This window comes from Malurus melanocephalus, unplaced genomic scaffold, assembly GCF_030028575.1.
Source record: "Malurus melanocephalus ecotype Western Australia unplaced genomic scaffold, MMel_1.1 scaffold_89, whole genome shotgun sequence".
Classification (NCBI taxonomy): domain Eukaryota; kingdom Metazoa; phylum Chordata; class Aves; order Passeriformes; family Maluridae; genus Malurus; species Malurus melanocephalus.
In genome coordinates, this window is record NW_026623321.1 from 1646084 (window position 1) to 1672722 (window position 26639).

General features: G+C 51.3%; 4 protein-coding genes and 1 non-coding gene across 7 annotated transcripts in view; 3 read left to right on the forward strand and 2 right to left on the reverse strand.

The window, feature by feature from the left end:
• MLF2 (myeloid leukemia factor 2) overlaps positions 1 to 26639 on the reverse strand; it is a 195610-nt gene that overhangs the window by 143654 nt on the left and 25317 nt on the right. The gene's annotated exons all lie outside the window — the stretch shown is intronic.
• The window catches only part of PHB2 (prohibitin 2), a 96914-nt gene that overhangs the window by 45511 nt on the left and 24764 nt on the right, over positions 1 to 26639 (reverse strand). The window lies entirely within an intron of this gene.
• ATN1 (atrophin 1) lies at positions 80 to 25333 on the forward strand. 3 transcript variants are annotated; one of them, XM_057368220.1, is made up of 10 exons: positions 80 to 150; positions 16181 to 16368; positions 16567 to 16704; positions 17081 to 17194; positions 18465 to 20497; positions 20710 to 20932; positions 21041 to 21758; positions 22891 to 23034; positions 23280 to 23460; positions 24007 to 25331. In XM_057368220.1, exons 2-10 carry the CDS (start codon positions 16291 to 16293, stop codon positions 24038 to 24040), a joined length of 3663 nt encoding a protein of 1220 aa, XP_057224203.1. In that variant the 5' UTR covers positions 80 to 150; positions 16181 to 16290; the 3' UTR covers positions 24041 to 25331. The 3 variants fall into 3 exon arrangements, with proteins under 3 accessions (XP_057224203.1, XP_057224202.1, XP_057224204.1); XM_057368219.1 differs by lacking the exon at positions 80 to 150 and adding an exon at positions 294 to 583; XM_057368221.1 differs by lacking the exon at positions 80 to 150 and having other exon boundaries at positions 16285 to 16368; positions 24007 to 25333.
• On the forward strand, positions 25608 to 25668 carry LOC130574835 (U7 small nuclear RNA). Its single transcript, XR_008965473.1, has one exon. It is a non-coding gene; the product is annotated as a U7 small nuclear RNA (small nuclear RNA).
• On the forward strand, positions 25763 to 26503 carry CUNH12orf57 (chromosome unknown C12orf57 homolog). The gene is made up of 3 exons (XM_057368244.1): positions 25763 to 25846; positions 25940 to 26116; positions 26197 to 26503. The coding sequence occupies exons 1-3, from the start codon at positions 25789 to 25791 to the stop codon at positions 26343 to 26345; spliced, it is 384 nt and encodes a 127-aa protein (XP_057224227.1). The 5' UTR covers positions 25763 to 25788; the 3' UTR covers positions 26346 to 26503.

Genomic DNA, 26639 nt, shown 5'->3' on the forward strand with positions numbered 1-26639 from the left:
CCCCCGGGCTCTCTCTCCCCCACTTTGCCCGGCCTTTGTGCCGGCGCCGGGGGCCCAGCGGTGCGGGCGCGGCCGTGGCCGGGCGGGGGCCGGGCCGGTTGCTCGCCCCGCGCCCGTGTGTCCTCTTCCCCCATCCCACGCTGCCCACGGGTGGGTTGGGGGGGTCCGGTGTGTCGGGGGTGTTTCGCGGGGAGGGGCGGCGGCGAGCGCGGAGCAGAGGGGCGGGGGAGGGGGCTCGTTCTGGGCCCTTCGGAAATGGGAGGTGGCTAAGGCGGGCAGCGGTGGGAGCGATGGGAGGGCGGCGGGGCGCAGGCGGAGGCGCCTGAGCGCGGCGGGAGAGGGGGTGACAGAGCCGCGGGGCGGGGGGGGCCCCGCTCCCCGCCGCACCCCCCCCTCCCTGAGCTGCTGTCCCTGCCACCGACCGGTTATTCCGGAGCCGCGAGAGGAAACGAGGGAGCGCGGAAAAGGAGGAGGGAAGAAAGGGGGGGAAAAAAAAGAAGGGGGGGCAGCGTTTAAATCCCTGCCCCCCGCTCCTCGCCTCCTCCATTCCTCCCTTCATTCGACCTCCCCTCAGGAGCCGCCGGTGAGTCCCTCGCTCGCTCCCAGCCGCTCCCTCCCCGCTTGTCATTGTCGCCCACTCGCTGCATTCTTTCACGAGTGGATTCTAGCCCTCCGGTCCGTCTGTCGGGATGGGGAGCGAGGCGGCGCGGGGGGGAGACACCAAAGTTGGGGGGTGCAGGAGGGGCGAGAGTGCGATTAACCCCCGCGGCGCTGGGGAAGGGTCTCCGGCGCTCCCTGCCCCGGCGTGGATGCGGCGAGGGGCCGGGAAGGAGTCGGGACAGCGCCGGGGGGCACAGGGGCTCGGCGGGGCGGGGGTCCCGACAGCGGCTGGGGGCGCTCCGGCATCGCCGGGGGGCGCTGCCCGCCCGGGGCTCGGYTGCGCTGGACGGCGGCGCAGCGCTTTCCCTCCGGAACGGGGGGCGGGGGTCCAGCGGGGGCTCCGCGCCCGCCGCGGGGGTCCCGGGGCGGGGACACCCCCCGCCGCGCGCCCGGCGTGACGTCAGCGCCAGCGGAGCCCCCCTTCCCTGCGGCGGGAAGTTCGGCGGGGGCAGGGGCGTGCGGGGCCCGGGGGGCGCGGGCGGGCGGGAGTTGCGAGTTTGCGGCCCGGCGCCGTACGGAGAGGAAGGCGGCACAAATGCTGGAGGGGGACCGGCTCCCGCCCTGCCTGGCTGGCTGCCTTCGGTGGGGCTCGTATTGTCCTCGCTTCCCCAGGTGCGGCCGGGGAGCGGGCAGGAGAATCTGGGAATAACGTTTCCATCGGGGCCCCGAGAAGAGTGTCGGCTCCCGCGCCGTGTCTGCAGCGGGCACGGGTGGGATTCASCCCCTCCCGCTGCCCCCTGCTCTGACACGCCAGCGTGCCGCTTGGGGACTGGGGCGCTGGCGAAACCCCGTACGGCTGGGTGGCATCAGGCGGCTGCGCTCCGGCTGAGCCGGCCGAGGTCCCTCGGTGTGTCCGGCTGGTTGTCCATTTGCTAGTTTGTTGCTGGTTGCTCCATTTGTGAAGAAGTGGCACCTGGGTTTCCCGCACTGCTCTTCTGGCTGTGCCATGGAGCYGGTGGCGGTTCTGCCCTGCTGGCTTGTGCTGGCTTGTGGCCGGCTCGGCTGCTGTTGCCCAGCGAATTGCCGGCTGTATTTTGCCGAGTGGCCGCTGTGCTGTTGAAGTGGCAGCCATTTGGTCACCGTGGCATTACTTTCCACGCTGCCTTTGCTTGCCGTGGAGTTCTGCCTTGATAGCTATTGTACATTCCCGAAGTTACTTCCCAGATGGGCAGTGTCTTTGCTTGCCTTTACCTCTGTGCCGTGGCTGCCTTGAATTCTGCAGTTGGTTACTCGTTTGCCAGGATGGCTACTGTAAGAATTTGCATGGCTTTTGTCTTCAGGGTCTGTTTTGCAGGGCTGTGGTTCTTGAGGAGCAGCATGTCCTTACCGAGCTCAGCACCCAAATCTGTTGTCTTATATCTGGTTGTATTGGGTGGATTGCATGTGAGGCACTATGCTTTCCCAGCCTTAAAAAAGGGAGGAGAAAGTAGTGGGCCATTATCCTAAGGTGTGTAGTAGGGGAGTGGAGGAGAGGTTGGAAATGCCATTTGTGTCCACCTGAGTGGTGGAGCAYGGTTACACACTCTTCAGGTGTGTGCTGCCCAAAGGTGTAGAGTTCAACCTTGACTTCCCACTAGAGAATCCCACAGCTGTCTGAGTTGAAAGCTGGACTCTCCTTTCTTCTAAACCCGAGGGTTTTGAAGAAAAACTGCTGTGCTGCACACACGTTCCCGAGGGGCTGGAGCTCCACAGTCATTACCCATGGATGGCATGTGTGTAAATGTGAATGATCAAATTGTTAATTGGAATGATTTTCATTCTTGTTTCCCCTGTTGCTCGGCCAAGTTGTTAATTTTATTTTGTTTTGTGTCTGTTGCTGGTGATGGCACAACCAATCATTTGTGTATTTCCCCAACTTCTTAGGAATGACCTGGTCTTTCAAACYAGACTTTTCAGTTATGGTTCATGATGGAGCTTTTCAAGCATGGCYGAGGAGTGAACTTGTAGTACCATGGTTTTTGTTGGGAATTATTTAATTTTCAAATGTTTGGAGGGTTTTTATGTGTAGTGAATCTTAATGAACAAGATTAACAGGTTTAACCTGTTGCAGTGACCTGCCTTTACCTCTCTTCATATGCATTTACCTCCTCCCCTGGGTTTGTACCCCTTGGATACCTCTGAAATGTTCTTGCATTCTCACCTTCAGGTTTTCCTGCACAAAGAATTACTATGATGTTTCTTGTGGGTGTACTTGTATTCCGGAATGATAGTGGTCATGCAGTGAGCTATGATTCTGTAGCATGGTGGAATTGCTGTACTAAAAGCAACCTGATCTGTATTGTTCTTCAAAAGGAGGAGCGGCATCTAGTCCAGTTGGACTAGATGATCATTTTAGGTTCCTTCCAACTGAAATATTCCATCCTGGTTTTATTTGTGGGTGAAGTGCATCAGGCAGGTTTTTCTCTTCCCAAAGTTCAGCCYCTGTCACTCCTTGTTCACCTTCCCAGTTTGTCCTGGATCTCTCATACGTTCATCATGTTACAGTTTTCTTGGGGATGGAGGTGGAGTTGAGAGGAGCAGTCCATGCAGAATACAGAGCTGTGTAGGGAAGGTTTATTTGTTTACCAGATCTGGGRTGTAATGTTTGCAGATGCAGCCTCTGAAATTTGTCTGTGCACATGTTCAGCTGTGCCCCTACTTAAATGCCTACCTGAATGTTTACCCATCTTATATTATTCCTYCTTGTGTCATGCCTTTTTGTGTGAGAACCTGGTTTTCTGTCAGACTTTATCTTCCTTCATTTTTTTTCTCCTGTTCCCTTTTGGACAAATAAACTATTTTCTTGCCTTCATTGGATTTCCTGGTCTCATTCTTCCTCCATTAGGAGATGCTTTGGAAGGATGAAACATATTTCTCATGTTTGTCCTTTTCTCTTCCATCTGTACATCTTGAAGACGATGTCTAGTGAAGTACAGAAGAGCAGTGCTTTACTGCTTTTAAAGGCTGAAGGAGAAGGCAACACAAATTCCAGCTGTGTTCAGAAGTGGAGGCATCTCTGAAAAAGTCATGCTCTGTGAGCACACCTGGGATATGTATTTTCTGTGGAATTAACTCCTGTGATCCCTRCTGCAGCCTGGTCACAGCCGGTGGTTTAACATGAACAGGAGATGCTCTCTCTGTGCCTTCCCTGACTTACTGAGGCTGCAGCAGTGCCCAAGGCAGGTATTGCCAGACTGGCCAGGTACATGTCCCACTGCTCTTCGTGTCACATTGAGATGAGCGCTGGAGAATCTTTCTGTCCTTTCAGTCACCTGTTGGGCAGTCGTGGGCCCATGGCCCATGTTCTCAGTGAGGTGTGTATGGAGAATGATGAGACAGAAGGGSATGTTTTTGGTTTAAGTGGCTTGAGCTTCACCTCCATACCTTAGTCTATTCAGCTGTTTGGGCTTTGAGTGTTTGGGGGTAAGGATCTGGCATGTTAAAAGTTGAACAGAAGTCAACTTTGTGAGGAAGAGATTCCTTCAGAAGCCTTGCTTCCAGCTCTGATAATCCTCCTGCAGAGGTTCCTGACGGTCTGTTTTCTGTGTTGTAGCAGCAAACACTGATTTGTTGTTGTCTCCTGTAAAAATATCAATGTCTGATTGATTGTTTTGGCAGTATTTTCACCTACAAACCAAAGGCTAACTGCAATATCTTCTCCAAGCAATTTCAGCCAATTATGGTCTGTCTGGGCTTTGCTGAAGAAGGGGAGCTGGTTGCTCTCAATCTTACTTCATGTCTCTTGCCCTGGTGGTATTCTTCATCACAGATAGTTTAGCTGGAAAATTTTAGTCCTGTACTTCCCTGCTGTACAATGCACTTGGTGATAGCCTGTTTCTTCCACAAGGTCTCTCTGTGCTATAGATCACTTAAGTGAAGGTTGCATTTGAGCAACCTTCATCTCTTTGGACAGTGAATTGGATTTACTGTGTGTATACATATATTTATGTGCGTGTATATATCACAATATATACAGTAGTTTGTATAATATAATATAATACATCTTATATAAAATATAATGTTATATAGTTATTAAATTTTATATTGATATATATAGCAGAGTGTATTGGATATAAAGTATATCTGTAGCATTGTATTTTGGATATACTGCTGGAATTTTTTCTTTCAGGCAGTGCAACAGATGATTTACCTCAGAATTATTCAGAGTTTGCCAGACATAAAGAGGGCCCACCCTCCAGGAAGAATGATTTATCCAGTCGTGGTTATCCATCAGGCTTTCCTCATACATGGCTAGACCATTGCTTTCAAAGTCCATTTTCACCCAGAGCTAGACCCCATCAACTTTTATGATATGATTATTGATGAGCCTAGTATTGAAAAACCTGTTCTGATCAACTGGCTGGTTTCTTCAGAAAATATTAGGAGTATTTATTTGACAATAAAATAAAACGCTTTAAAGGTTTTCAGTGATGTGCTAGATTCCTATGCAAGTTTTTCAAGTGATTGATTTCTCCCAGTTTTCAAATTTTGCGCTATTCCTGTGTTGGATTTGTCTCGCTTTAGCTAGATCCAGTGGATCTGGGGCTCTGTTGTGTAGGTTAAAGAGCTGTCAAAATCTTCTCCCTTTGTAGTGTTCATAGGCCATCTTCAAGTCTCCTTTTAACATTTKCTCAGGTAAGCTATATATATTCAGTTTAAGGCTATAAGGGGGAAGAGTTTATCAGGTTTCTCAATTTTGCAGCATCCATTCTGGTGTACACAGGTAAAAATGGCACGCATTATCCCCATAATAGCCTCACCAATGCTATTTATAATCATTAGGTAAAATTACCTCCCTTTTCCTGCTCCTGAAGAGTATTCCTTTCTCTGTTCTCCAGTGCATTTCACTCTTTGAGGAAAAGCCCTCTTAGGAGTATTCTGCTGAGAACTCGTGTTCCAGCTATTGATTTAAAGGTGTTTTCTGATCTTAGGTGTATCCTTGGATTTTCATGCTTGAAAGCATTCTACATTCTTCTGTTCTTGATGCAAAAATCTTGKATAGTTAAGATGCTTGTCTTTCTGTGCAACCCCATTGCAGCAGTAACACCAACTGGTCTGTGCCAGCTTCTCTTCTATCATTTACCATCTCACCTGCCTCACCTGCAAACTTTATTCAGGTTTCTGAAGGGTTTGTTCAGTTGGTGCTTTCACCAGCTACCAGTGATACTTGATGTTAGGCTGCTATTGCCTCTCACTGGTGGGGCCTTGCTTTGTGATGGTGAGTATCCGTGTGTGGCATCCTTTTGCTGGGACAGGTTGTGCTCGTGCCATAGCTGTGCAMCAAACTTTATCCCACAGGCTGGCACGTGATGTTTTACAGAGATTACCCAAGGCATGAAAAATACCTCAGGCAGTGGTTTCACTTGCTCTGGTGCGTTTTCTCCTGACAGTGCTTTTTAGGCTCAGTCTCTGGGCTCTTGCATGGGTGCCTGCTTGAGAGGCAAAGGCCTTTTATGGTTGATAAGGTAGATGGTAGCTGTAGGTGGTAGCACTTCAGCACATATTGCTTGGGATCAGGGACAATTTTGAATACTTGTGCTTCCAATCTTTCGCTGCGTCATGATCAGGAAGACCTTGATTTAGCCATAAACCTCTGTTTTCTGATTTCATTGAATTACAAGGACTGAGATCACCACCAACTTGGTGAAGTACGTAAGACAAAAGCTCTTYTTCCTTCCAAGGGTGATTCAGCACTGGCACAGGTTCCCAGGGAGGCTGGAGTTGCTCAGTTCTCTGAGATGCTGTCAGTTTGCTATGAACAGGGCATTTGAGTGGAGACCTCCAGCAATCTCTTCCAAGGTAAATCTTCCTGGACACACCATTGGGTTTTCATTCCTTCAGCCCCAGAGGTGAGGGCAGGATCATCCCACTTGGCCAGTTGTGTCGACCAAGGAAGAGCTGTGGGATCCCAAGCCCAGGAGTGACTCGCAGTTTACCAGTGTCTCAGGTGTGCTGTATGATTGTTCCTGTGCCCATCTCCCTGGCCCCCATTCAATCCTTTCATTCTGGATGAGTCTGTCCATCTTCATCCTGTTCAGATGCTTGCCCTTGGCACACATGGATCTTGTATAGTCTTTGCTGTCAGTCATGAATCCAGAGAAGCAGAGAATCTGAAGGGTGTCCCTTGGGTCATTGGCTGAAAAATCAGAATCATTGAGGTTGGAAAAGACCTCTAAGGTCATTGAGTCCAACCATTAATCTAATCCTGTCATTTTCTAATCTAGTCTAAGGTAATCTAATCTAATCTAACCTAATCTAACCTAATCTAATCCTGTGCCGTTTTCCTCTGATACTCCAACAGCTTCCAGCTCTTTTCAGCAGAGGACCTGCCATAGCCAGATGTGGTTTCTAGCTATCCAGAAAGTGCCAGTTCTCTCTTGAATAAAAGTCTCCAGTCTCCCATCAAATGCATAGAACCTTCTAGCACTCGTAGTGTCCTTTGATTGCAAATTCTGCAGCCACCTGTTTCAAGAATTACTTTTTCTTTTCRGTTGATTTTGAACATGTCTATTTGTAGTGCTGTTTGATGGTCATCAGTTTTTGTGCTGGAAAAGGCAGTAAAAAAATATTTCCTACCCAACCTCTATTTTTCATATATGGTTTTACAGTTCCCAGTCACATCCTCACTTCAATTACCTTTTCTCTGGACAGAGATGTCGAATGCCTCTTCATTGCCCCTTGTAGTTCCTGTAGAAGGAGCAGAATTGCACACACATATGAAAATATGGAAAACCATGGGTTTGTGCAGGGGCATGATGATGTTCTCTTCAGGAAATTCTAGCCTGTAGTTTACTTTCTTGATGGCTGCTGGATGCCAAGGTGTCATTTTCATGGATCTGCCTCTTGTATCCAAAGGGTATCACCCTTGAGTTGCACTGGTCTGCCCAGAGACCGTGTGTCCCTTCCATCTGACATCCTCCTTTGTGTCACTGGGCAACCATCCTGTGATGTCCTTGAGTAATTTACTTTGCATTCTTAGCAAAGGGACATCTGTGTATCAGAAGAGAGATGTGAGGTAGTACAGTAGACCCTTGGCCCCTAATGGCTCCACATGTAAGATGTACCCATGTGTTGCAAATTTAGAAGATGCTGCACTTGGTAAAATACTGATTGTAGGGMGTGTGATGTGTCCTTTCTCTGGATCATGCATCTGTAGGCCTCCATCCCACTCGCAGAGGGTAGAGCCCAGTGTGTTTTGTTTTGTGATCCACCATTAGGCTCTGCCAGCCTGTATCTCCAAGAGATCTGGAAGCCCTCCTCTGGGGAGATAAAATGATTCTTCTGGGATTTTTAAGTAAATCTGTTACATACTTAACAGTCATTTTACTGTGCCCTCAGGAATTGTTTTATGATTAACATAACCTTCTTTAGTATATCTAACCTTCATTTAGTGAATCAAACTTTATTTTCAGTTGCTTTTGCAAAARTTAATATCTTCTTCTATGTTGTAAATTAAGATACTGTTAAATGCATGAATGTTTTTATTATTTATTACCTTGCTTTAGCTCTGTTTTTATTTCACTCTGCTCATCAGAATTTTTTTTTCTCAGATACATTTTTATTTGAATGGAGGTTACAGAATTAGAGCTTTCATATTCAAAATAACATTCTTGGTCCTCATGGTTGTGGAAAATTAAGRAAACAAAACATTAATATAGGCTTAATAAAATGTAAACCGGCTTTATCTCCTCAGACTGCCAGTGCTCTGCACATTTATTTTTAGTATTCTTATTTGGCACCATTTCTGAAGTGTGAGCATTTTAATTTTTCTTTATTACTTTACTGCAGAGAAGGAGCGCCTAGGTAGCCGAGTGAATTTGTCGGTAGGTACATGTAAGAAAAGGATTGAAGCTGTTCCTCAGGATGAGTCTATTTTTTGCATGGAAGGTGCTATTTTAGAATAATTTTAGGATATTTTACACAATGATAGACTGTTGTGGTTYGGAAGGGGCCTTAAACATCATCCAGTTCCAACTCCCTGCTATGGGCAGGGACACCTTCCACTAGACCAGGTTGCTCCTGGTCCCATCCAACTTGGCCTTGAACACTTCTAGGGTTGGTGCACCCACATCACAACTTCTCTGGGCAACCTGTTCCTGTGTCTCACTACCCTCATAGTGAAAATTTTCTTCCTGTCCAATTTAAACCTGCCCTCTTTCAGTTTGAAACCATTGCCCCTTCTCCTGTCACTGCAGGCCCTGGTAAAAACAGTCTCTCCACCTTTCTCTTAAGCCACTTTATATAATTAGAATCTCAGAGTCACAGACTCATTAAGATTGGAGAAGACTTCCAAGATGATTGAGTCCAACCTTTGGCTGAACACCACTTTGTCAACTAAACCATAGCACTGAGTGCCATGTCTAGCCATTTCTTGAATACTTCCTGGGATTGTGATTCCATTGCTTCCTGGGCATCGCATTCCAATGCTTAACCACTCTTTCAATGAAGATATTTTTCCTGATACACAGCTYGGACCTCCCCTGGCAYAACTTGAGGCCGTTTCCTCTCATCCCATTATTTGTTGTCTGGGAGAAGAGGCTGATCSCTGCCTGGCTACACCCTCCTTTCAGGCAGTTATAGAGGTTGATAAGGTCTCCCCTGAGTCTTCATTTCTCCAGGCTGAACACTCCCAGCTCCATCAGCTGCTCTTCATTGGACCAGAACCTTCATCAGCTCTGTTGCACTTCCCTGGACAAACTCCAGCACCTCAGTGTCCTTCTGGAATTGAGAGGCCCAGAACTGGACCCACTGGCCTCAGCAGTGCCAAGTCCAGGGGGATGATTGCTGCCCTGGTCCTGCTGGACATGCTGTTGCTGATCCAACACCCAGAGCCTTTTCCCTATCTACTAGGCAGGTCAACTGGTCGTGAAAGGAGATCAGACTGGTCYAGCAGGACCTGCCTTTTATGAGCCCAGCCTGTCTGGGACTAATCTCATGGTTGTCCCGTATGTGCCATGTGATCACACTCAGGATAATCTGTTTTATAACMTTCTTGGGCACTGAGGTCCAGCTGACAGATCTTCCTTCAGACCCTTCTTGTGGATGGCCATCACATTGTCAAATATCCAGTCACCTGGGACCTCTGTGGTTAACCAGGGCTGATCATAAATGATGCAGAGTGTCTTGGCGAGCTCTTCCACCAGCTCCCTCTGTATCCTGCGCTTGAAAGCTACAAGAAGTACTTTCCAGAGGCTTCTCTTCTCCAGGCTGAACAACCACACCTCTCTCAGCCTGTCTCTGTAGGAGAGATGCTTCATCCTKTTGATCATTTTAATGGTACCCTCCAATAGGTCGATGTCCTTCCTGTGCTGGGGACCCCAGAGCTGGACACAGCTCTCYRGGTGGGGTTTCACCAGAGCAGAGCAAAGGAGCAGAATCTGCTCCCTCATCCTGCTRCCAGCTCTGCTTTTGGTGCAGCCCAGGACCTGTTTGGCTTTCTGGGCTGCAAGTGCACATTGTYAATCATGTCCARTTATTTGTCTACCAGTATTCCCGAGATCTTTGTAACAGGGCTACTCTCAACCTCTTCATTCCCCATGAATGAGCCTGTACGAATCATGGGGATTGCCCTGAGCCTTGTGCAGGACCTGCACTTCACCTTATTGAATTTCATGAGTTTCACATGGTTCCACTCCTCAGTCCTGAAAAGGTCCCTCTTGATGGCATCCCCTTCCCTTCAGCATATCAACCACCCAAGTTGGTGCCATCTGYRAACTTGCAGAGGGTGCACTCAATCCCACCATCTGTGTCATTGACGAAGATATTAAACAGTATTGGTCCCAGATCCTTTGGGGACACCCAGGTCCCCACACTACACTGGTTCAAGGTTTCCATTTTGACATTGAACTGTTTGCTGTAACTTCTCRGATGGGGCCATCCATTCAATTATCAAATATGATGGACAGTGGTTTGGTAGCTGTGACAACCAACTCCTTCAGGTCCCTGGRACACACATGGACTCGTGTGTGTGCAGTCTCTTCAGGAGGTCTCAAACCTGACCTCTTATGATGGGATTGTGAATCTGCTCTTAAATATCTACATGTCATACATACCTTACACACAGACATCTAAATCAAGAGAATCCAWTCAGCTTGTCTATTAGAAGTGTGTATAATTTGCCTTCTGGCACAGAGTGAAATTTCTGAAAGCATACATTTACATTTATTTTTCAAATTTATTTGAATACATCTCACAGTGACCCATTCTGTGCTGTATTTTGAAGATAGAAGAATCCAGTGTAGAATTTTGTCCAATGAAATTCCAGTACACTGCCAGTATGAAATCAGTCTCTTTATAGAAAATAACAAAAATTGACAGCTGTCACTGTTTTCATACTGGATTTATCTTTTGACCTTGGAGCAATAGTCAGTTTTCATTTCATTTCGGCAGGCATTTCTGTCTGAGTTTGCCACATGAGAGTGGTGCTGCCAAACCTCCCTGACAGGGCAGGTCTCAGCCCTTCCCAGACGTGTCTGATGACTGCTGGTGGTTGGATGTGCCTGTCCCAGGCCCTGTGGAGGGCTCTGCAGAAGACTGGGAGGTGTGTGCTCCAGTCTGTGTACAGTGACCTGCATGGGAGTGACCTGCAGGAGTCTTATTCCTTGATTAATCCACTTTCCAGCCTGAGTTCTCAGCCCCTGCATCTACCCAGTGTTGTACTTACTTTGTAGGAGACAGAAAAATGCCTTTTTTTGAAAACTACCTTTTCATTTGTATACCCTCATATATTTGTTCTGAACAAGATTCACTGAATAGAAAAGATTTGCCAGTCATGACAATATTCACACCCAAGATAATAYTAGCCACAAATGTTTGCCATTTTGGTATTCAACCATTTTGGCACCCTACCCTTTGCTCACAGAGTCATTTTCCCTTTTACAGTAGTGTCACGCTCCAGGTGTGTATCAAAAGACTGTGACATGCAGCCTGAACCCTGACCTGTGTGTTCATTGCTGTCCAACACTGAATGTGGTGCCCTTTCCCTTCCTTCTCTTCCTTTCTCCACCATGCCCTACAGCAGAATGCCAAGATTCAAGCAGCATGAAATCAAGTAATTAGCCACTGGGAAATGCTGTACTACAAGTTGTCTGATTGCAGTATTTGGGACAAAACTTAAGTGTTTTCAAGTTCCTACACAGTTGTTAAAACTGATGACATTTCTGGAAATTTTCACTTCATGTTACAAAATGAGGGAGATTGAGACAGAAATTAAAAATGTTTGGGACCATAATTCACTGGGCAATCATACATATATATATATCTATATATCTATATATCTATATATCTATATATCTATATATCTATATATCTATATATCTATATATCTATATCTATAAGACAAATATATGTGTGTGTCATATATGTGTATGTATATATAAACATACTGCTCTGCTGGGCACTCTCTTCTTAGCGATCTTTACCCCTCAAGAGGGATCCTTTGCTTATCTTCCCTGCTTATTTTCAGGACACTTTTCAGCATCTGCAATGTGTTAGAAAGCAGCTGTGTTCATTTTGCCACCCTGGTTCCTCCCTCCAGTGCCAATTCATCCCTTTGTAGAAATGGAAAGAGAAAAACCAGGATGGGAACACAGAGCTATTGAATTGCAGAGAACTAGACTCAGTTTAACTCTTACATCTGATTTCTGAGTCCMTGCCTTTGCAAAACAAATGCCTTTGATTTCATGTAGGATTTTGGATGTGATTCCTACATTTCAAAAAATKACTTGAAGAGCAGTCCTGTGTACTTTAAATAGTTCCCAAGTGAAGAAAATAAGAGGTTTTCACTTCAGAACATCTGTACTTAGGCTAAAGCAGGCATTCCACTGACTCCTTACTCCAAACTCTCATGGACTAGCATCCAGAGGATGATGGATTTGTCTACAGTAAACAAACTAAACAGGCCCCAGCCTGGCAGGGGAAAATATTAGCTTTTTTTTTGAAATGGCGTGGATTCTGAGAGTCTTCAACTCTCTCTACTTCAGGCACGGGCCTCAGCGAGGGCTAGCTGGGCCTTAGCTGGCATTTAACATTCTCAAGCAGACTGGAACCCTGGAGTTGGGCTGCCCATCCTGGGGCTTGTTCTGCCATCAAACACCAGCTGAAGTGCCAAAACTCTCCGTGGCTTTGGCAGAATCTCCCAGTCTTCCTGCTCTCAGTGGAAGTGGGCTCCCTACTGTTGGGACACATTCTTGATGTACCCGTGTGTGCAGCCCCAGCATGTGCAATGCTTTGGGCACTTGACTCRTTTGTCATCTACGGTTCTGCCCAAGCCCCCAGACACCATCCCAGAGACCTGGTTCTCATTTTGTCTGCTTCTGTCGCCATCTAGGAAAGTTTATTTCCTCCAACCTACAGCCTAATGTGTAAATGCTATCCTGAGCCRAGGACAAGCATTCAGCCTGCTTTCTAAGAGCGGCAAAACTGGAATGCTTCTCATTTGAGATGGTCTTGTTGCCAGTTCAGTTACCTGGAAGAATTGCTCCACATGATGGCCTGGGAAGGAGAGAACCTTTGGGTGTCCTTCAGTAGAAGAGGAGCTGGACCTCATGAGCTTCTGGATGCTGGTGCAGGACAGTCCAGCTTTGGCAAGGAGAATTACTTGGAGCCAGGGAGGAGGAGGAGTGGGATCCATTTTGAACTCCACGTGGGGGATGCCTTTGGAGTGTGTGTTGCTCGAAGGAGACTGCACCGGGGCGTGTGCAGGAGAGTACGGAGGGCTTTGGGCAATAAGCCAAACCAGGCTGGGTTGTATGAAACACAAACAGAAAATAGCAATTCGCAATGCCTCATAATTCGATTGAACCTGTGAAGGGCTTCACAGGGCCAGGGAAAGGTTAAACCTTCCAGAGCAGCCMTGTCACATCTCACCTCCTAACCAAAACCACAGAGCCGTAAGAACTCTTCAGAGATATTTGCAGGGATCTTCGGTGATGGAAAGGGTTAGTTGTAACTTTGCTAATTGTCAAGGCTCACATTGCAAGCTTTTATTTCATAGATGTTAAAATTAGCAGGTGGTGCTGTGATCCTTCGTCTGCCCATAACAATTGTTGTGCTGAGTCTAATAATGTGTGTGTCAATTCTCTTAGAAATTTTGGAAAAGTCTTCAGTATCTGTGACAGAAACTTCTGCCTCAGTCAGTGGTTGATTATGTTTCCTGAAACATTCCTATTTGTTTCRGGCTTTGTTACTACATATTCAATGTTTGCAATAAGTACCAAGTGGGTATTCCTTTTAAAAAGAGAAGTTTCAGTCTGTGTTTGGCTGCATATTATTTCCTTGGCTGCCTTCTCTGGCAAGAAGATGGTAACTGTCATTACAAGACTGCTGKAAAACTGAAGTGAGACTTGTGTGCTGCATTATCACTCTGGCTTCTTTGGTGTGGGAGGCGTGGGTGGTATCCCTGTGGAATGCAGGGAGCAGTGACACTGGTAGTGTGCTATTGCTGCTGTGCCTTCAGAGCTGAGCTAATACTTCAAGATTGCCCCCATGGTGTGAGTCAAAGTTGAGTCAAATTAGGATCACCTTACTTATTACAATATTGGTTTCATGTAAGAAGTGTTGATTCTSGATGCTTATCTAGAATAGCATCAGTGTAACCAGCTGCATTAGCAACCAAAGGCTGAAGCGTGACAGAAATACAAGGCTGTAAAACAAGTCAGCGGGTGGGGATTGGGAGTGGGCTCTGCCTCCATTAGGTCAGTTATAAACCATCATCAACTATTTTTCTATTAAAGAAGAGGTCTCAGTTAATGAATTGATGTGTGTGAGAATTAATGCTGGATGASTCTCCTGGGGCTTTCATGATGAGGGTCAAATAAAATATTAATGGAATTAAAACAAACAATCCCCTGCTCTTCCTAAGTACCTTCCGGATGGGTTTGTGTAGGCACTGGTCAGGGAAGATGTGGAGCCCCAGGAGAGACAGGCCAGTGTCGTTACTCCCTTTTCATGGTCAGGGTGATGAAGGCAATGGGGCCACACAATCCAGCAGCAGGGCTGCACAAGGGGTCTGAGAGTTCTCCAGTCAGGTGCTTTTGTTCTGATCCCTAGTTTCAGCTCCCCTCTCAGAGAAAGGGAAGTCATCCAGATTGCTTCTGCACTACTTGGCTGGAAGCTGATCTTTCCTGCTCTGGGATGGTCTTCAGGAGTCCCTGACCTTCATATTCACAAATTTTCTCTCTGCTTCCAGATGAGAGAATAAAAGCCAGTAGATATGCCTTTTTTCTCTCCATGCCTCCTCCACAGCACTCATTGCGTTGTCTTTCAGATTGTCCACTCCAGAGGCTGAGTATAGCAACTCAAATGACAGGCTTGGGAAGGATAAAGTCTTTTTGGTTACATCTGTGYAGTGCGGAGCAGTGCAAAAGATCTTTAGCTTGCTGGCCTCAAACTAACTTCAGGAGCAACGTCCCTGAATAATGTCCTCCAATTCCCAGACTAACACAATCACCGTACTTTCATACTCTGGAGTAGGAACTGTGTGTTATAACAGGGTGTTAAATATCTACAATGCTTCTGGACATGACACAAAGCTGTAAATAGTTACAGAGGGATCTCAGAAATCTTCCTGCTGCTGCAAAATGTTAGGATGTACTCTGCATCCCTGGGCATGCATTGGTCTGGTACACAGAAATATCCAGTGTATGGAGGAGAAGGAGACCCTGGCAGGCACTTCAGGCTAAACAGAGCTGGTGGTGTTTGTGTCATGAAAAAGCAAAGCTAAAGGTGTTTTGTTGCACAGTTTTGTATTTGTGTACCTTGGGCATGGAACAGCATAACATGGTGGTGCATGAGTGGATGTGCTCTGGAGAGGGCAGGGCTGTAAGGGCCCTTCAGCAAAGGCCACCGGGACTCCTGGCGCAGGGCTAGCGATTGACAGCACATGGCCAAGAACGGGTGGTAAGGAACTTTCTGCACTGACAAGTGTGAAGAGGAACTTTCAGAGTCAGAGTAATGGGGAACATTTCAAAACACTTCCTTGTTATTTTTTCCCAAGGAAATGAAAGCAGTAGAATTATTTCAGAAGGCAGTTAAAATCCTAGTAACCATTCCTCCTTGTGTCCTCCAAAGCAGCGTTAYTGGGCCCTGAATCATAGAATCATCTACTTCCAACACCCCTGCCATGGACAGGGACATTTTCCACAAGACCAGGTTGTTCAAAACCCCATTCAGCCTGGTCTTGAACACTGCCAGGGTTKGGGCATCCACAGCTTCTCTGGGCAGCCTGTTGCAGTGCCTCATCATCCTCAGAGTAAAAAGTTTGGTCCTAATGTCTAATTCAAATCTGCCCTCTTTTGAAGGCGTTAAAAATGATTACCTCGTATTGTGCCCACATATCACTCCTAGAAACTGGAAATCAGATATGGCAGTGGGCAAATCCTTTCCCACACTGATGGGAGAGTTTATTGCATGCTTGGTAAACATCCTTGAGTATCTAAATCAGGAAACAATAATTTTGTCATATTTCTATAGCAAATCATGAAGAGATATTCTGTAGTCCACTCAGTCTTTCTCCCTCCTCATCTGCCTGTCTGCCTTTCAGGATTCAGTGGGATCTTGCTGCGTGGCTGGTGTAAGCCCCTCTTCCAGAAGAACTGCCCAGCTCCGTCTCCTCGGAAACAGCCGAAGGAGGTGGCGGAGCCATAAAAATTTATGTTTTCATCAAACCGGGCCAAGGAGAATGGGGGTCCCACACCCAAAAGAATGAAGACACGACAGAACAAGGACTCAGTACGTGTGGTGGGAGAGGGAGGTGGGACACGAGAGCCAAGCTGGAGCTGCGGGTTGGGACTGAGGCTCCGTTCAAAGCGAGTGGGCATGAGTTTGGCGCTGTGGGGTGCAAGGGGTTCAGGGACTTTGGCAGTCTAGGGACAGGGTAAGAGTGGTGAGAGATGAAAAGCAGGACTGACATAGTGATCTCTCTCTTAGATGTCAATGCGGAGTGGACGGAAGAAAGAGACTCCAGGGCCCCGAGAGGAGCTCAGGTCACGGGGTCGAGCTTCSCCTGGCGGCGTCAGCACCTCCAGCAGTGATGGCAAGGCTGAGAAATCCCGACAAGCAACAAAGGTAATACCAGCTAGAGCACCAGTGTGGGGTGGCTAAGGACTGCCCAGACTGGGTAGGGTCCGTTTGATGATCCAGGGACACAGACCAGAAGAGGTCCACCAAGGAACCCATGCTGGGTTAGCTCCCTGAAATGGGCAGCATCCCTCTTTTCTCTCGTCCTCACCATCTTGCACTTTCCTGAGAAATGGTGCCCAGTCTCACCAGACCCTTTTGGTGCTAATTTTTGCCATACCCTGGCTCCATCTTGCTCTGCCAGTGTAATCAATGCACGTCCCATGGTGGCTGTGTCTCACCTGCTGCAGTCTGTGAAGGTCTGTYAGGTTGGAAAACCTCCCTGTGATCCTCCACATCCCTATTCTCCTTGTCTCCCTTGCAGAAAGGCCGTTTGGAGGAATCCTGCACCCCCAAGAGCAGCAAGCAGGGCCGAACGGAAGAGATCTCAGAGAGTGAAGGGGAGGACACCAGTGCTCCCAAAAAAACCAAAACTGAGGTAAGTTCTCCGTGCTGAGATTGCTGACATGTCCCATGTCTAGAGCAAAGGAGCCTCCAGTTCACTCCAGTGTTGCTCATGCCTGCCCAATTCGAGGTTCCTGCTGCTTGGGAGCCTTGACACCTCAGGTTTTGCACTGCAGCTCTTCCAACCTAAATGGCATCTGCTTGGCTACAGAAATGCCACCAGGACTGATGACTGAGCAGATGTAAGCTCTCTGTCTCTTTTGCGTTGTGTTCCGGCGGCTGCTGTGCTCTTGGAGCTGGGAATGTGCCTTGCCTTAGTGGCAAGAGCCTGGTTCTGTGTGCAGCCACAGGTTGGGTTGGAGTCAGACTCTTCTGATCCCCCAGTGCAGCATCAGATGGAGGTGCTTAAGTCATGGTGGGTTCCAGGTGACAATCATGAGAAACCTGCTCATGCCCACACAGAGTCGTGGCAGGGCTTTTCCAAAACACTGACAGCCGCAAGCTGGATTGGAGGTTGAGTGGTTGGAAGCACAAGAGCACACAGCTCTTGTGCTTCCYTATTGCCTGTTAATCCTGTTCAGGGAACTGGCTGTAAAGGTCTGCAAACATGGGGATATTTGCTTGTTGGACAGTCTGTTCATCTCAACAGTGATATTTTTTCAGCTTAGCCTCCCTTGCTAGAGTGAAAGTTGTTAATTACCCTTAATCATGATGATAGCATAATCACAATGCACAGTGTCTGAGGTGACAGGTAGCGGTGGSGAGCAGGGATTGGGAAGCGCAGGGGGAACTCCTGGAGGTAAGGAGTGGAGCAGTGAGAGGGGTCTGGAGGGGAGCTGGTCTCCTCGACCAGGGAGAACTCTGCAGGAGAAAGAKGAGCGATTCTGAGTCTGGGGTCTGTGCTGGGACTGCTATGATGTGTGCAGCTCCATGCCACTGGTGATACCATGCCCTGGCCAGCTGCCCATCCCTGCTGGTGGTGGTGCAAGGGTTGTTGTATCTGTTCCCTCCCAACCTTGTGTAACTGTCCTCTGCCCCCCCCTCACTGCCTCTTTACACAAGGTACCCCTCATTACCTCCTTCCTTAACATGGAATGCTCRTGAAGGACCAGAGAGCACTGGAAAGGAGGCAGGAGGATTGGTGTTACTCACATCTTGCCAGACAATGTCTTCTTCCTTCTGTGGGGTTTTCTAGTGCTGGGATTGGCAGAGAAAAGTCAGAAAGCAAGTTCTCTGGGAACTTGCAATGTGTCACATGCAGTCAGGTAGGCCTCATAATGCCGCTTGCCTYCTCCTTCCTACAGGAGTTGCCCTGTCCTCCATCCCCATCTGATGTTGACAGCCTTGATGGCCACAGCTTCAACGATGAGATGAGCAGTGACCCGCGGGACATTGACCAGGATAACAGGAGCACCTCACCCAGTGTCTACAGTCCTGGGAGTGTGGAGAATGACTCCGACTCCTCTTCTGTGCTGTCCCAGGGGCCGTCTCACTCGTACCACCACCCTCCGCTCTTCCCCCAGAGCCCGTCAGTGGCTCCCCCTCCCGACAGCCTGGCCCGTCCACCAGAGTCCAGCTTTGGGCTCCCGGGCGAGGTGCACCCCCAGGGACCCCCCACAGGAAGTTACCATTCCCAGCTGGAAGGGCAGGCCTCCCGCATTTTCCAGGCTCAAGCCCCACAAACACCTGCCTCCTCCTCCTCTTCCTCCTCCTCTTCCTCCTCTGCTGTTGCTGCCCCTTCTGCTCCCCCTTCCTCCTCCTCGTCCTCTTCCTCCTCCTCGTCCTCTCACACTCCCCTTTATCCTACGGCCAATGTGGTCCAGGTTGGGGCCAAAATTGCCAGTGCAGTGGGGGGGCTCCCAGCAGCAGCAGGGCCTCGTGAGCAGACCCTCAGCACCAAGCACAATCCACCACCCACCACCCCAATCTCACTGGCATCCGTAGGAGGAGGGCTMCCCCCTCAGAAAACGCCCCCAGCCAACCCCCCAGCTGCCCCACCAGCCTCGGCCCCTTCCTTCCCCCACGTCTCCTCCAACCTGCCTCCACCACCGGCCCTGCGCCCCCTCAACAACGTGGTGGCCKCCTCCAGCTCCCCGGGGATGGTGGGGCAGGCCCTGAGCGGCCACCTGCCCTCTCCCCACGGCATGGGGCAGGACAAGGCGCCGGCCCTARCCCCCTCCCGCTACCCCTACGCCCCGCCACCCCTGCCGCCTTCCAGCTCCTCGGCGCAGTACCCCCAGCCGTCCCCAGGCCAGCCCCTGCCTAGCTACAGCGCTTCCTACGGGCACTCCTTCCCCCCGCCCAGCGGCCTCTCCGTCTCCAGCCAGCCCCCCAAATACACCCAGCCCTCGCTGCCCTCGCAGCCGGTCTGGAGCCAGGGCCCCCCTCCTTACAGCCGCCCCCTGGGCAATGCCGGCTCCCACCCCGCCGCCCCTTTCCCTGGCCAGTCCCCCCATCACCAGCAGCCGCCCCAGCAGCACCACCACAACCACGGGGGCAGCGGGGGTGTCTCCCCAGCGGCCGCAGCTCCTCCCCAGCCCCCCGGGGGTTACYCACACGGCCTGGAGCCCAACAGCCATCACCCTTCCCATCCCGGCTACGGGCTGCGCCTCTACCCTCCACACAGCCAGGCTGCCTACAGCCAGGCTACCCCTGCCACTGCTGCCGCCGCCCCCCCTTCCTCTTCCTCCTCCTCCTCCTCCTCTTCCTCCTCCTCTTCCTCTTCCTCATCCTCCTCTGCCGCCTCTTCCCAGGGAAGCTATCCCAGCATGTGCACTCACCCACAGGGGCAGAGTCCTGCTACCTACACCTTCCCCCCGCCRCCACCCCCCTCCCCTGCTCATGGGGCTGGCCCTCCGGTCACCTCTGCTGCCACCACCCTCTCCACTGTCATCGCCACCATGGCCTCGCCCACTGCGGCYCCCTACAAGACAGTCTCGCCCCCGGTACCCCCCTCAGCTGTGGCCCCATATGGGAAGCGGGCGGCCTCCCCTGTCCCCACCTTCCAGCCCCCAGCCCCCTACAAGCCGGGCTCGCCCCCCACTTCCTCGGCTGCCCCTTTCCGGGCAGCCACTCCTCCTGGCTACCGGGTGGCCTCCTCTCCTGTGGCAGGGGGCTACAAAGCCCCCTCACCCGCCCCCTCTGCCCCACCACCCTTGCCAGGGAGTATGGCTGCTCCAGCCCCGCCGCCGCCCCCGCTCCCCCTCAGCGCTGCACAGATCAAGCAGGAGCCGTCGGAGGAATACGAGCCCCCGGAGAGCCCCGTGCCACCTGCTCGCAGYCCCTCACCGCCCCCCAAGGTGGTGGATGTGCCGAGCCATGCCAGCCAGTCAGCCAGGTGAGGGGAGGCTGGTTTGTCTGCAGSATGGGGAGGGACGGATGGGGTGGGGAAGAGGAAGTCACCCCAAGCCTGAGGTGCCGCTACTCCTTTTTGCCTTTTTCATTGTGCTCTTCACATTGTCACAGTGCCTTTCTCACAGTACCCGTCCTTGTCCCCATCCCTGTTTGCCRCCCCGATCAGCACTGATAGGCTTCACCTCTTGTCCCCAGATTCAACAAACATCTGGACCGTGGCTTCAACTCCTGCTCCCGCACGGACCTGTACTTTGTGCCCCTTGATGGCTCCAAGCTGGCCAAGAAAAGGGCAGACTTGGTGGAGAAAGTGCGTCGAGAGGCTGAGCAGAAGGCGCGCGAAGAGAAGGAGCGTGAACGGGAACGGGAGCGGGAGAAGGAGCGGGAGCGGGAGAAGGAGCGGGAGCTGGAGAGGAGTGTGGTAGGTCTGGGGGTCCCACTGCCGCAGCGCAGCCAGGGAGGATGCTCGAGGGCCCCCTTGGCCGCTCCCTGCTGGGACCCTGAAGCCGGTCTCTCCGCTCTTTTGCAGAAGATGGCCCAGGAGGGCCGTCCGGTCGAGTGCTCATCCCTCGGGCCGGTTCCCCACCGCCCCTCCTTCGAGCAGGGCAGTGCTGTAGCGACTGTTCCCCCATACCTGGGCCCTGACACCCCGGCTCTGCGCACCCTTAGCGAGTATGCCCGGCCCCACGTCATGTCCCCCAGCAACCGCAACCAYCCTTTCTACGTGCCCCTGGGCGCCGTCGACCCAGGCCTGCTGGGCTACAATGTGCCAGCCATCTACAGCAGCGATCCGGCCACACGCGAGCGGGAGTTGAGGGAGCGGGAGGCCCGCGAGCGAGATCTGAGGGACCGGGACCTGCGTGAACGTCTCAAGCCCGGCTTTGAAGTCAAACCGGCCGAGTTGGAGCAGCTCCACGCCGTGCCAGCTGCTGCCATGGATCCGTTCCCACGCCACGGCGGGCTGAGTCTGCAGACGGCCCCCGGCCTTCATCCCGCTTTTCCCTTCCACCCAGGGCTGGGCCACTTGGAGCGGGAGAGGCTGGCGCTGGCAGCCGGCCCGACCCTTCGTCCCGACATGTCGTACGCCGAGCGCTTGGCGGCCGAACGCCAGCATGCCGAGCGGGTGGCTGCTCTCAGCAATGACCCTCTGGCCCGGCTGCAGATGCTCAATGTGACACCTCATCATCATCAGCATTCCCACATCCACTCCCACCTCCATCTGCACCAGCAGGATGCCATACACGCAGGTAAGGGCTGCATGGTGGTGGTGCTCTGCACAAAGCCCTGCTTTCTGTCCTCCTGTGCTKTCCTTGCACTCACTCCCTCTGGCCCTGGGGAACCCTAAAAGCTGCTGAAACTAATYTTTGAGGGTGTAGATCTTGAGCCAGAAGAGCCCCAACATCATGGTCATTCTTCCTTGCCCTCGCTCCCATCCTGCCAAAGACACTGACACTGCTGATTAGTGGCCAGCAGAATTGTTTGTACCATGTCCTTTCGTTCTGGATCTCTSGGGTCAAAGTACAAGTGCTGGAGTTCCACTGGCTGCCTGGGCAGTGCTGCTGTGAACTGTATTCCTTAGACTGGGGTCTGCAGAGGGAGTGGGAGCCCTGTTTGAACAGTTTTGGCAATGTCATTAGGACTAAAGAAATGTTGGTTCTCAGGTTGGCTCCTATGACTCTTGCTGCAGATAGTGRGATGGGATGGGAAAGAGGTGGGCTAATCATAAGGAACTGGAGGCTACTGTTTTTTAGAATTGAATGGTGATCCCTCCCATTTCCACATCATGCAGGAAAGCAAAGTGAAAGGTTTAGAGATGAAAATCTCAGGGAAGCAAAGCCCAAGCTACAGTGCAATAGGAAAAAAGTGTTATGCTCAGATACTGTGAGTGGTCAGTGGGATCTGATTTCAGCAGCTGCAACTGCTCAGAGACGGCAAATGAATGTTCATTTTCCCTGTGATCCATGGCTGGGCACCTTACTCTGGCTGTAAGTCCAAAGATTCTGTTCTGGGTGAGATTTGGAAAAGGAAGCACCCAATACAAGTATGCACATGAATGGCTGTCAGGGTGCCAGATAGGCATGATATGAGGTGCAGACCTGATTGCAGAGCAGGTCCTTGCAGGACTGACTTTTAAGGAGCAGTACTCCCTGAGGAGTGTAGGGACACAGCTCTGCTGGACTGGTTCACGTGAAGTTCAATGCAGGCAAAAAGAGTAACATGCAGAAGGAGATGGCACTGTGTTGTCTAGCTGTGAAATGATTCCATCTCTGATATACTCCAGCCCTCACTCGGTGACTGTTCTGTGAGGCCTTGTGCCTTTCTCTGTGTTACCTGCTACAAAGCATGGGTCATTTATCTTGTGATGTCTTCTTTTCCCAGCCTCAGCTTCTGTTCACCCTCTAATCGACCCCCTCGCTTCGGGATCACACCTCACCCGGATACCATACCCAGCTGGAACCATCCCCAACCCTCTCCTGCCTCACCCTCTACATGAGAATGAAGTGCTGCGTCACCAGCTCTTTGGTAAGAAAGTTGACAGGGACTGCTGGTCTGCAAAGAGCATCAGCAGAGTTCTGAGGGGTCACAGGACCAGAYAGGTCTGTTAAACAGAGCTTTGGCCCGGTGTAGGACAGGTCCACGCTGTCGGGATAAGCAGGTCCTGCACGTGGGCAGGGATGAGAACAGGAGTGCAGCAGGGTCTTGGCTGAGCTGTGGGGCCTCAGGTGGAGCATTAACGTGTCTCTTGTCTGTGTCCCCTTTGGCTGCAGCCGCGCCCTACAGGGACCTGCCGGGCTCCCTGTCGGCGCCCATGTCGGCGGCACACCAGCTGCAGGCCATGCACGCGCAGTCGGCTGAGCTGCAGCGCCTGGCTCTGGAGCAGCAGCAGTGGCTCCACGCCCACCACCCCCTGCACGGCGTGCCGCTCCCCACACAGGAGGACTACTACAGGTGCGTGGAGCTGCTCTCTCCTCACAAGAACACCTCCAGGCCCAGCCCTGGGGCTGGCACAGGCAGTGGGGATCGGAAAGCCTGCCCTCTGGAGTGGGCGACTGCCCAAGTCCACACTGGGAGCAGGGGTGCTTTGCTAAGGGGCACAGCTGTGAGCTGGTCAGCAGGAAGGTCATTTTTGGCAAGTGGCTATTCAGAGCCGATCCAATTTGAGGTCTCAGCTCCTCCCCTCTGAGGGGGTGATAATTTACATGTTTCATACATTCTAATGTAGTCATGACTAACCAATACCCCTGCCAAAATACAAAACATTTACAAGGGTTTGGTGATTTTGCCAAGATGAGGCATTCACATGTGCATGGGGAGGCACATTGGGAAAGAGAGAGTTGCAGTGTTGTACCTTTTCAGTGGTATCTCCTACTTCAAGGATTTGTGAAACTCCCAAGCTAGCAGTGTCGTGTGGGCCTAGATGAGCAAAGGCAGGGACATACAGTAAATTGCCTTTTCCCCTTTCACTATCATCTTGTTTCTCTTTTTTTATCCTAGCCACCTGAAGAAGGAAAGTGACAAACCCCTTTAAATGGACTTCTACAGTCAATGTGACATCATCATGTCTTCCTCTCAAGAGGAGCAATCAATCAACCAAATCCTGGGGGAGGGAAATCTTCAAAGTGACACATCCCAATCCCACCATGCAGTAGTGTACAAGAGAAGATAACAGAAAGTATGGGATGGCATCCTGGGAGCAGAAAGTAGAGGAGAGAAAATGGGGAGGGACTGAAACACCAGTAGCGGACCTGAAGCGATTGGTACGTGATTTCAGCTGAGCTCCGAAGGAAGAGCATCAGCATTGCACAGAGCTCAGAAAGAAAAAGACTGACATGAATTCAGGGTGGCAGCAGCTCCATCCTTTGTTTTGGGGGAACAGTTGCATTAAATGAAAAATGCATACTATTGCAGGACTTCACGTACAGGATGCTCCTGCCTTTTCTGCCTCTGCAAGGAGGAGGTGCAGCCAAGAAGTAACTGCAAACCCAAACGAGCCTTTTTTCAAGATGCCTCCTCTACACCCCACCCCCTTTAGGTGTAAGATACTGCTTAGCTATACAGAAAAGCAACGTGGAATTCTTTCAGATTAGCCAGAGCAGCTTCCCATTCTCCAACATCCCTTCAGATGCAAACAAAATGTTCCAGGCCCCTTCCTGAGTGGCTTCTCCTGCCTGTGGAGGGTCCGGTCCCAGCCATCAGGGTGCAAAGCACCTCAGGACTGTTTGCAGGACAGTGGCTGTGCTTTCCCCAGGAGACTGTTTTGGAGACTGCCATCACCACTGTGACCGCTTTGAGCCCTGTGGGGAGAGCCGAGTGTGGCTGAGCAGTGACTGCGTCCTGGGACTGTCTGTAAGATGGTGGCTGCCCTTTTCCCCTCACCCATCCTACTTGATGTACTTTAACTCATGCACATCCTATTAGACGTGGCAGTTTTATGTAGCAACTTGTGACTCCCTTGCCCCCGCGTGCGTGTTCTGATTTCACAGTTGTATCTCTCGATTGGTCCCCCATATATCTATATATTTACTTAACCATTAAAAGAAACCAACCAACAACCCAGCTATGGAAAAGAAAAAAAAAAAAAACAACCACCCAAACGACGTTTCCCACGCACTCCCGAGCCCTGACACACATTCTAATAATTTATATATATAAATATATATATGATGCTCTTAAAAAAGGAAAAAAAAAAAAAAAAGACAAAAAAACCCTTCCAGAAACGGGAGTCCGGTGTGTTCATTTTTTTCTCTGGGGCCGGGAGGGGAAGGGCAGAAACACCTTCCCGGTGAAAACTGGGAGGGGCTGGGAGTGGGCCCCGCCCCGGGAAAGGCGCGGAGAAGCCGCTGGCAGGGGCCCCGCCCCCCGCGGAGGAGCGGCGTGCGGGCCAATGAGAAGCGGGCGATTTGCATACGGCCCGGGCGGTGCGGCGGGCGCAGTTCGGCGGCGGCAGCCGCCTCCGGTGTCGGTGTGGAGCGGAACGGAGGGAGGCGCCGTGCCGGGGGCCCGCGGGGCAGGCGGATGGGAGAGAAAAGCGCTCCTCGCCCTCACATAGGGGTGAGTCGGCCCGGATGCGCACCCTGCCCTGGCCTATTCACTGCCAGTGATTTCAGCTCTTTTAGAATTTGTCTAGCAGGTTTCCCCCCTTGGCGGGAAGCCGCTCCCACACGCTGGTGCAATGGTAGAACGGGGCGGGAAGGCGCAGGCGCGCATGGGGCGGGGCGGGGAGGAGCCGCTGTGCGGCCGCGCCAGACCGGAGCCGCGGCCACCGCGCCGCGCTCCATGGCGGCCTCCGCGCAGCCCCCGGTGCCGCCGGCGCTGAGCGCGGAGCAGGCGAAGGGTGAGTGCGGGAGGCTCCGTCTCCCCGGGGGCCGGTGGCGCAGGGCCCGTGTCGCGTAGGTCGGTGCGGAGGCTGAGTGCTTTTGTCCCGCAGCGGTGCTGGCGGAGGTGATCAAGGCGTTCGGGGCGCCCGAGAACGCGCAGCGCATGGAGGAGGCTCGGGACAACGCCTGCAACGACATGGGCAAGATGCTGCAGTTTCTTCTGCCCGTGGCCACCCAGATCCAGCAGGACGTGATCAAGGCCTACGGTTTCAGCAGCGACGGTGAAGGTAGGTTGTTGCCCCGCCTGGCRGGATGCTCCGGCCCCGCCGGGGCAGCGGGGTCTCCTACTCACCCTCTTTCCTCGCAGGAGTCCTGAAATTTGCCCGSCTGATCAAGTCTTACGAGTCGCAGGACCCGGAGATCGCCAGCATGTCGGGCAAGCTCAAGGCCATGTTCCTGCCGCCTATGACGCTGCCGCCGCACGGTGCCGGCACCGGTGGAGTTGCTGCCTCCTGAGCCCGTGGAGTTCTCCCGGTGCTCCAATTGATGTGTTCCTTCCGAGTGCAGGTTCTGTCAGCCCTGGGAATGGGGCACTTGAACAAGGGAGATACTGACCTGGAAGGAATGGGATGCTTTGTGCCCACTTGTGTGTCTCCTCGTGAATAAAACGTTGGTTGAAAATGCCCGTGTTTTATGAATGGCCATGAGCTCAGCARTGCTGCTCCTTGGTGCAGAGGCAGGTACAGCAGTGCTCTCTGCATGACACATGCGATGCTGTTTTGGGAAGCCCAGTGTGTACCATGTTCTGCA